Source organism: Rhyacophila brunnea, unplaced genomic scaffold, assembly GCF_057557595.1.
Source record: "Rhyacophila brunnea isolate RB1 unplaced genomic scaffold, BYU_Rbru_1.0 scaffold_12, whole genome shotgun sequence".
In the NCBI taxonomy this organism is placed as follows: Eukaryota; Metazoa; Arthropoda; class Insecta; order Trichoptera; family Rhyacophilidae; genus Rhyacophila; species Rhyacophila brunnea.
In genome coordinates this window covers 40,055,853-40,066,974 of record NW_028232774.1, presented here as the reverse complement: position 1 = coordinate 40,066,974, position 11,122 = coordinate 40,055,853, and the positions used below count along the sequence as shown (strand labels likewise).

General features: G+C 36.1%; 1 protein-coding gene across 2 annotated transcripts in view; it reads right to left on the bottom strand.

The window, feature by feature from the left end:
- Window positions 1-331: 331 nt before the first annotated feature.
- The window catches only part of LOC147078177 (multidrug resistance protein homolog 49-like), a 28,527-nt gene continuing 17,736 nt past the window's right edge, over window positions 332-11,122 (bottom strand). For both annotated transcript variants that reach the window (XM_085961292.1, XM_085961293.1), the window contains 6 exons: window positions 10,821-11,016; window positions 10,007-10,169; window positions 9,687-9,881; window positions 8,994-9,203; window positions 1,666-1,812; window positions 332-575 (listed from right to left, as the gene is read on the bottom strand). In XM_085961292.1, coding sequence (XP_085817418.1) covers window positions 372-575; window positions 1,666-1,812; window positions 8,994-9,203; window positions 9,687-9,881; window positions 10,007-10,169; window positions 10,821-11,016 — 1,115 coding nt within the window. In that variant the 3' untranslated portion in view covers window positions 332-371. The remainder of the gene's footprint in view (window positions 576-1,665; window positions 1,813-8,993; window positions 9,204-9,686; window positions 9,882-10,006; window positions 10,170-10,820; window positions 11,017-11,122) is intronic.

Genomic DNA, 11,122 nt, shown 5'->3' with positions numbered 1-11,122 from the left:
TTTATTTCATTTTCTGAGACAAATAACCTCTTGTTAATTTATAAAGATATTTTTTCAAATGCTTTCAATTCATTGCATTGAATATAAGGTAATAAGAAATTAAATAATTAATTTCTTCCTTTATTTACAAATAAATATTACATTTTTTTACCATAAGATTTTCTTTCGGAAAAGTAGCGTCGTAGACATAGTTTTCTAATTAACATCAATTAAGTTAAATCAAAAAGTTTTTTAAAAAATATAGCGATATGGATAATATTTCTGACCGCACGTAGTATAGTACGTACAATCCAATTACACTAATAAAATTAAAATATCATTAAACCATTCCATAAGATAAAAATTAAAAACAAAATAATACAGAGTGCCTTTCAAGCTGCCATACGCTGCATGGCATACAGTTTGGCGTAAAGTCCATCATCCTTCTTGACGAGCTCATCATGTGTGCCGCTTTCTGCAATCTTTCCTTTCTCCACGACGCAAATCATGTCAGCGTTCCTGATGGTACTCAGGCGGTGAGCGATCACTATGCAAGTGCGTCCTGCACCCGCTTTGTCCAGTGCCTCTTGGACCATCTAACCACATCAGAACAAGAACTATGTTTAAACAATTACGTGAATAACCGACGGATTGGGGGATTAAAGTTGTATATATTATATCGTCACCGTTCAGGCAAAAGTCACCAACCCTGAAAATGGCAGTTTTGAGTTGAGTATGTCACCCGAAGCGTAAAATTATGTTCTTTAAGATGAAAAACTCACCACAGTACATTAGTTAGTAAAATTTTGTTTAAATCCGAATTATTTGTTTTTCACTAAATGACTTTCGATAAAATCTTAACAAGCAAAAGTCATTATAGGTGAATAGACATTATTGACCATATAAAAAAAATAAATCCTTCGTTATAAATATACAAGCAAAAGTCACTATACTATGGATGGTGAGTTTTACTGATCCTTCTTTTGGCTAACATTGTTCAGATTATTAACAAGCTAAAGTCACCAAACCATAATTGAGCTACCTTGCCTCCTTCAAAACCTTCCAGATGTTTCAATTAGCATCAAAAAGTAAAATTACCTTAAAGAAATTATTAAGAAGACATGAAAAAATAATTTAATGTAGATAAAACCTTAAAAACATTAAAATCTGATTTTTCCTGCATTTTCAAACTTTCAAATTGCGATATCTCAAAACTATGTTTTTAGGGTTGGTGACTTTTGCCTGAACGGTGACGATATACTGTTCGGCTTCTATATATTGACATCTACGTCATGGTGCTGTTCGCGATTCAAGTTTTTTGCATGCTGGCGGTTTTAGTTCCAGAAACGGCCGCAGTGACATGTACATCTCGATATAGAAGTCGAAGTCCAAGTAAAAATTAATTAGGAGCCATTTTGGCATTAAATAACCGATGAGTTAGGAATCTATCGCTTAAGGAAGCAGGTTTCTACTTGGCTTCCAGAGAGTCGAAGTTATCTTTTTTTACTAGAAATAGTTATTAGACATTCACTCAACACAATAATGCTTTATAATAATTCATACTTTGATTTCACACACGTTGAAAAAACAAGATACCTATTATGAATTTGATCTGGGTACGGAATTTCCCAGTTATCTTATCAAATAATACTTGTGATTATATTTGAAACCTGTTAAAAGGCTAACCTTTTCACTTTGGGTATCGAGTGCTGATGTGGCCTCGTCTAATAATAATACGCGAGGATTACGAACGAGCGCCCTTGCAATGGCGATTCTCTGCTTTTGTCCTCCAGATAGTTGCGTGCCTTTCGATCCCAAGCGGGTTTCATAACCCTGTAATATATATAATATAGAAAAATTAGATGGTTTATTCTGTCTCCCGAAAAATAAGTTGTTTTAGATGTGTACAAGATTCACAAGATAGATATTGTGTATACAGTGGATATGATGCATCCATACACTGACACGCCTTCCTGCCTTCACACGCCACTTAAACCACACCCCCATACTAACGAACCGAAGGTTGTTAACCCTTAGACTGCGTATGGCATGTAAACATGCCATAGACTTTATCTCGTATTTTTGACCAAACTAGAAGAGACACTTGTGGATAATATGCTTTAAAAATTAGTTCAAACCTTTAGGTAGACATATCAGGCAACAGATCATAAAAATGTCAAGTAAAACACAAGGAAATATATTTTTGAAAAGAACACTCGTTATTCAGTCGTTTGAATCGCGCGCCATTGCGAAGACGGGTGTACTAGTTGCGTCACCAGGGTTATCAAAACAAAACATTGGTCATGCATCGAAAAGTGTGCATCGATAATATTTTTATTTACCTTTTAATTAATTATTATGATTACGTTAGTGTTATGTATTTTTTCTTAGTGATTTGTGATCTCGATAGAAACATTTTGAAGATTTGTTTTTAGTATTTTTTGTCATTATAAATATAAGTGAAATAATTATTTCACCCACCAAAATGTCACTACCACATAATATTATCGAAGAAATAATGCTGGAAAATATTTTATCGATGCACAGCTCTCCAGTAAATTTGTTTGGCTTTGTTCATTGTTCTATATTTGATATTTACATTATTATAATGGGTAATAATTTTTATTTTTATGTGCCACGAAACTGTGTTAGCTCTGTTCACATGCTCATATTATGCCTGGCGATTATTCGACAGGCCCTTTGTACAATGAAAAAGCCGACGGCGCCTCATAAATTATATTATATTAATATTTTAGCAGTGCGGTAATTATTTTTAGTGTTTTATTCTCCAAAACATCCTAATGAATAAGTGGATGACAATATTTTATGGCGACGAAAATAAATATAGGTTCAGAATTTCAAATGGTAATAAAATTTGAGTTTACGACTTACTAAATGCGATAAGCGATAACCCACTGATTATTCCACAAGTGATTTAGTAATATATCTGTCATAGACCGTAACCAACTACGGCAGCATGTACTCAGCACAGCCCTGTGTATGACAAATACAAACGCGGCGAATTGCTCGGTGGTATGTGTTGAAACCGTCTATGTGAAGAGTGGACGGCCGCCATTTTGAACGCGCGGTCAAAGCTTGGATATTTTTTAGCGTCTTCACTTTCTTCGATTTATTTTAGTGAGAATGTAACGAATATAGTTTATTTCTTGGTGCATTTGGAATAACTGATATATAGTTCATCTAGTAATCTATTTTTTAATTTTGGAATCGATCTGTTTTAGCTGTAGTGACCGTTTTAACAGATCACTTGACTGAAAATAAATTCCCGCGAAAATGGCTCGCAGCGAAAGGGTTAAACTTATCTAATGTGCCTCAGCTAAACGATTCCGCTCTAGCCACTGACAAGATTTAGTATGAGGCCATCTGACTGAACGTCTTGTTTTAGTCATTTCGATTAACGATACGGCACTGTTGTTGTTACTCACCAGAGATATTAATGGAAGCTATATCATGGTTAGATACAAGAAAAAAATGAAAGGGCACCCTCTGAATTGCTGATTAGAAAGGGTTTTGTTTAACGCATTCATGGAATAAATATATCTTCAAGAAACACTTCATTTTTCATTTCGGTTTTATTAACAAATAGAAATCAATTTGTGTAATAGTTATTTCAGTACATACCTACATAGTGCTTAAAAGTGTACCTGATGATATCCACATTTCATTTTTCCTCAATTCTTGACAATTTATACATATTTTTGAAGTATTATCTAAACCAGTATTTCTCAACCGGAAATCCTTCCACAGAAAATTTCTGGTTAATCATGGTAATACGGTAATATTTATGGTTTATGGTAAATACACACTGACAAAGAATACAGTCAATTCTATCTTATATAATAAATTAATACAATAAAGTAGGTAAAAACCTTATTACCTACCGATTAAGTCCGAAACCGGATCGCAAAAAACGACTCAAATGGAATATTACAACACATAAATCCATTAGAATTTAAATATAATAAGTCAACATTTAAGGGCGTTAGTTCAATACTTTAGTCGCTATTATCCTGAAAATGAGAGTACTTGTAAAGGCAATCTATGGATTAATAATCAATTCAAGGAAGACATCAATTCATAACCACTTATTACTAGGAAACCTGCCCACTCCAGTGTCAGATATAAAAAAACAAACACGGTCTCAGTTTTTGATATAACTGGAAGAAGTTACAAACCCATTAAATTATTGTCAACATTTTTGATTACATATTCATGTGAAACGACTTTGTCGGCCATATTAGAATAAAAACAAAACAGAGAAACCGAGTGAATATCAATGCAGCGCTTTGAGAGCATACTTCAGTGAAACGGCAAATAATTTTCAACAATAGGTGGAACAAATGTTCCAAAAAATATCAACGGAAAACATGTCAACGAATATATTATTATTATTACTAATATAACAATAAACGTAACATTAAATGGACGCATGTTGAATTTTTATGACAAATTATGTTTTGTTCATCACGCGTCGTTTGCACAATATGCGCGTCGCGTAGTCACGATCTTTTTAGACCATGCCTCAGCTGAAGTATAGTGATACACCCCTGTTACAGGCGGGCTTCTCCCGGTGTAAAATAATCATTTAGTAGCTTAAGTCGAAACGTAACCCTGACCTCTAGAAACGGCTTCATAAAACATCTAATCTGATTCCTTGCTCAACCACGTAAGTATTTCTTTTTAATTTAAAAAGTAAAAATGATGATGGATGAAAGAGATAATTTTAAGACTAAATATAAGGATTTAAATATAATAAATTTTGCCGCGCATTGTGCGCGAAATCCTCGCGCGCCGGCGCCAGGGTCAGGCTCGTGATTCGCCGAATCAAAGATCACGCGATAAAATTTGGCCAATCACGAGAGTCCTTTTTTTTGCTGGATGGCGTCGGTACGAGGAATTTAAAAAGAAAGAAAAAAGGATGTTAGTAAGCGTCCCCTTTCCGATAGGTACGGACCTGACGACTACAACTGTAAAAATCCCAAATATAATTTGTAAAACTAAAAATTAAGAAAATGTAAAATATAAACAATATCACGTTACGAGCACGAAGGACTGTGTTTTATTTACACTCCAACCGTTTGAATTTCTTTTTTTTTGTGAATCCGGGGTTCGATGGACACCTGAGCTAGCCGCTGGAACCCCGGGTATCTCAATGGCGCCCTTGGCAACGTGAAGCTCGAAGAATCGCATGGATTCTTCCGAACCCGCGAAAAAAAATTTACGCCCGCGAACGCTAAATAAAAGTTTATGATCCAGGAGCCGGAACAACCAAAAAATGGTTAACTAAGAAGTGGACTCCGACGTAACCCTTATCGAAGAAGAAGTGCTGTCTCCAACATCAAACCGGGAGAGCCCTCTGGTGTTCGAAGACAGTCCACATACGGAGCTGACCGCGCCTAGCGTCGTGCTGGAGACCGTAGCACCGGCGCGTCTCCAGTACGACGAATGGCTGCACAAATCCCACCTATGGAGACCAGACGCATCATCGACGGTATCCAGCGAGGAGGGCTCGTAGAGGCCACGGCCCACTCACGACGAAAAACGGCGAGCAAAATGCCGATTTTCCTAGGGTATCACTAACATGTCGTGTACCCTAGTCGACCACGGGATGTTCGGTGAGGAGAGAAAAAGGAAACGCGAGGCTAGGGAGCCTCACAAGAGGGCTGAGAAGGCGCGCAAGCTGAGATGAATCGAAGAAGCTGTACGGGCGCAGGCTCGACCACGAGGAGATGAAGCAGGACCAGTCGCCAACCCTCTAGTCAAGGGTGAACGCCGAGTTGCTGTTGGAAGTTTCAGTGTAAACAGTGTAGTTAAAAGTGAAGATAATAATCGTAAATATCCGGAAATTCTTCTAATTACGGATAAAAAGTTAATTAAGGACCCACTTTCTGAGCCCTATAATCTTAAGTTCGTTAGTAAGAAAAATGTACATTCTAGTTCTAAAAATAACGCTTCGCAAAGTGACGCCAATTCTTTCCGTTCAAATAAAGTAAATATGAATGAATTCGAAAACATTAACATTGAAAATCGCAAACAATTTTATAAACGGGAAAGAGGATATTCTACAGTAGCGCGAAACCTGTTTCAAAGTTACGCCGTGTTAATAATTTGAATCCAAAGAGAAACGAAGAAAATAGTATACGACCGTCACTATTATTTCTTTACAAATTACCAATCGTAAATTTAACACAGCGAAAACGGAACGGGAATAATAAGGCATCACTCGACGAAAGTTGTTATGTTAAATTTTAATAAGTTAAAATTAGGTATAAGAGGATGAAAGTAGAGATTGTATGCCTGCGATAAAAAAAAAAAAAGATGAGTCAATAAGCCGTAAATTTCTCAACGGGGTTTCAATAATAATAACAAAACGTGAGAGGCACCGCAAATCGGCGCGGCGCGCCTTGGAATAGGATGTCGGGCGCGTAAAACGAAACAACAATTTTTTTTTAAATAAAATGGGTTTCACTAAAAATAAAGTTAACTACACAGTTTTAAGTGTACTGATTCAGAAATAAATATAATGAGAGGGTGGAATATTTAAATTTTTAATATCAATGTGATTTATACAGTCAATACAATGTTGCAAAATAATTATGGGTATTAGGGTAAAATATTAAATGTGATAGTAAGTACCATAAGTACAATGGGAAGATTTTATATAAAATTAGTAGCTATTTAATGTATGGGGTAGGAGCAATTAATAAAGTAAACTCGAATAAATTTAAAGTACAGGAAGTCTAATGAACGAATAAATTACTAAAGAAAGAGAAAGAATAAATACAGATGAAGACAATTTGGAAGCACAAAGGGAGCCACCTCTCGAAGTAAGCGCATCCAAAGGCAGCGTAGCCGAAAATTCATGATACCAAAGCTTGATGGTGTGGAGAGTGCGCACTCTCCTTTCTCGCGCAGGTTCATGGAGAGACTAGGGACGTGACGCCTGAAAGATATCGTGAAACAACAAGAGGTACTTCCGAAGTGTAACCATCTATAAAAAAAAAAGAAAGGGAAAAGGATACTTATTGTAAACATCCATCCTATTACCTGCGGGAGAGCCGTGCCGCCGTCAACGAGCCTGGCCGTTGTACCGCTATACGATGCCTTGCCCGCAGTAATAGGAACAGATGGAGACACAGTACCTGTCCATCTATGAGGTGATACTCCAGAGACCAGCAGATCAGTGGAAAACTTTCCACAGGAAGATATCCGCTGCTCGGAACGAGCCTGGCTCAATAGTAACGCCACTACCACGCCCTGGTTGCAAAGGCAGACGACGCCAAACGAGGTACGCTCCTATTGCACCAGAAGAAGAAAAACATAACACGAAATAATAATTCCGAACGAGGGCCAAACGTCTACAAATGTAGCCCCTAGGAATACAAAAGAAAGATTGGAAAGCGCGAGAGTCAAAGACTGCAGCTTCGCGACCCCTCCGCTGACTAATAAAAACGAATAAAATAACAAGAAAACCTAATTAAAACAAAGTAACACAAAATAAATGTACTACACTGAAATTAAATCAAACTCTGACCTATTCAAAAGTATCGCGAAAGCATTGCTTTGAGCTGAAAATAATAATCCAAAATAAATATAGAAAATAATAAAAATAGAGCTAAAGTATAGAGTTTTATGTTAGAATAGTTAGATTGTAGTTGAATTCTTTTATAAACTGTTTATCATGCCATGTACTTAACGGATGAACAAGGAATTGGATGGGTGGCCGATGAGATCAGGGCGTACCTTTCGACTTTAATCCAGATGGGGCGAATGATACACCCCTGTTACAGGCGGGCTTCTCCCGGTGTAAAATAATCATTTAGTAGCTTAAGTCGAAACGTAACCCTGACCTCTAGAAACGGCTTCATAAAACATCTAATCTGATTCCTTGCTCAACCACGTAAGTATTTCTTTTTAATTTAAAAAGTAAAAATGATGATGGATGAAAGAGATAATTTTAAGACTAAATATAAGGATTTAAATATAATAAATTTTGCCGCGCATTGTGCGCGAAATCCTCGCGCGCCGGCGCCAGGGTCAGGCTCGTGATTCGCCGAATCAAAGATCACGCGATAAAATTTGGCCAATCACGAGAGTCCTTTTTTTTGCTGGATGGCGTCGGTACGAGGAATTTAAAAAGAAAGAAAAAAGGATGTTAGTAAGCGTCCCCTTTCCGATAGGTACGGACCTGACGACTACAACTGTAAAAATCCCAAATATAATTTGTAAAACTAAAAATTAAGAAAATGTAAAATATAAACAATATCACGTTACGAGCACGAAGGACTGTGTTTTATTTACACTCCAACCGTTTGAATTTCTTTTTTTTTGTGAATCCGGGGTTCGATGGACACCTGAGCTAGCCGCTGGAACCCCGGGTATCTCAATAGCCTTAAGTAAATATTGCATAGAAGTTGGTCAAACCTCTACTCTGTGGAGGCCCATATAATCCTATCAGGATGGGACACAAAGAAAAAGAAATATTGCGTTTTCAAAATTCCAGAAATAATAGAATTATTATTTAAATAATTTTATTTAATTAATATTCTGATCGGTTTCTGATTCATTATCATCAGCCTGAATCTATCCACTGCCGGATGAAGGTTACTCCGAGCTGATTCCACCTCTCTCGGTCCTGTGTGTTACGTTGCCACTTACTTCCACAGAACTAAATCATTTCATCGATCCAGTGGCCTCAAGGTCTACCTTGTGTACGTTTTGTACCCCTTATTTCTGATTATTTCATATAATATCATATTACTGAATTCCATAAGGTGGATTGATTGATCGATGATAATATAATTGTTAAAAATAATTTGAACATAAAAATTTAATACAGCATTTTTATACTATAAAGTATTTTTTTGATGAAAATGTATAGAAAAACTATTAAATATTTTTTAAATTATTTTTCCCGTAATCATTGGAGCATATATTTTTTATTAAAAAGTAGAGAACACAATCACAGAATACAAAATTTAAAATATACTGACCAATGGCAAAGCTAGTACAAAGTTATGGATATTGGCTTGCTTAGCGGCACTGACAATCTCGTCCATGGAGACCTCTCGCAAATTATCTCCATACGCAATGTTTTCCGCGATGCTCTTATCAAAGAGGACGGGCTCTTGGGATACCAGACCCAACTGGCAACGTAGGCGATCCAAAGGAATTTTCTCAACTATGTCCATGTTGTCTAGGGTCTGAAATAAACATTAATTTCTGTTAATTATTATTATTTTCAAAAATACTAATATCATCTTTATAGCACAACACATTATTGATACATGCAAATATATGCAATTCAAGACAGCTTAACACAAACAATTTTGAAGATATAGTGATTTAGAGATATGAGAAGTAAGCAAAAATATATAGCATATTCATCAATAAATTAATAGAGATGATAATATTCATGTGCAATGTATTTATTATCACATCAGTATATTATCTCAACCTCGGAAGTAAAAGATGTTACATATAATACAATCATTTGATATTATCGTTTTGTCTTTTGACAGAGGGTAATGGCGACGATGCTTACTCGTCGCTTCCAAATTAGCTTAGAGTGGCAACTGTAACTGGTTAATAATTAACCGAGATACATTATCAAGAGCATCATTTTAAGAGTAAACACATGCAAGCGAGTACTTTGCCAAATACTCGGTCAATACAGAGTGACATACCACAGTTCCCCAGGTAGCATCGTAGAGTCGTTGAATGAGCTGAACACAAGTTGATTTTCCGCATCCCGAGTGTCCCACCAAAGCGACCGTCTTGCCCTTTTCAATCTTCAGATCCAGCCCGCGCAGGATTTCAATACCCGGACGGGTCGGGTAAGAGAACTCTACTTTCTTGTAGTTTATATCTCCTTCTGCTTTCTGTGACAAAGCGCAAGCTTTAGTTTTGAATAGTTTTCCACTTATTTTTCATTACGTATTGGATTTCATTCAACCGTGAGTACAGAATTTCAACAAACAACAAAATGTAACGTGATATTCATTACCCAATCCGTGAGTGGCTCACAAGTAGGGGATGAAGCAATTTTGGGTCTTCTATCAAAGAGCATAAAAAGTCTTGCAGCGGAGAGTTTAGCAGAGTTAAAATTTGGAGCAAACGCCAGCGCTTGACCCAACATCCATGAGCCGAAAATTAAAGCTTCCGAAACTCTAAAAGCAAAATGATAACATAAATAAAATATTGCCAATAGATAATACCCAATGGTATATAATTCCAGTACCATTCCTAGAGGCTATACTAATTTCTAGACGGACATGTAAAATCACGCCAAACACTCGTCTATATACCTAATTATAACATTGCTCAGCGTATCACTCAGACATCACAAATTATTTAATAATATTTTATCATAGTGAATTTGATAGAGAAAATCACAAAATTTTGCAATTTCTAAAAAAAACATGAGTGAATAATTCACTTATTCAATTATTGAAACTCAAAATAATAGAAACTGGATATATTATACAATAATTATCGCTAAGTGAACAGTAAAACATTAAATTAAATGCACAATGCGGGTGTGGGTATTGGCAAAAAATATTTTAAAAATGTGTTTATAACGAGAAATATTTTTTGAAACAAAATATTATTTATTACCTATGGTTTTATTATCAATTTTATATTGAGGACGTTTAAAATAATACTGTTAAGTGATCATTATGATAAGGGAGGTTTGGCATCATAATGACATTAATATCCTTCTTAGGAAGTGGATAGACTGTTCGTGTTTAGATCCTTACTTACCTGATTTTCTTAATTTTTTACCTATACACATGGCACTGCTGACGAAGACGACTCACTTTATAACATTTTTGTATTCCATTTCTTTTTCGGCAACGAGATGTCCGCCGTACGACAGAGAGATGGCATATCCGAAGAAGGGCACACATTGCCCTAGAGAGAAAACAAAGCCTCGAAGACGAGTTTTGGTGCGAGCCATCTGTGCCGCCTCATTAATTTCCGTCATATAGCGGTTCAAGAAGGCTTCTTCTTGGCCTGAAATCAATATAACCGGTTTTATCTTAGGGTTCATTATAATGATATTGTGTGTAACCGTCTAGTTTTAGGTTTCATGCGTAAAATCATCAGATAACAGTTCAGA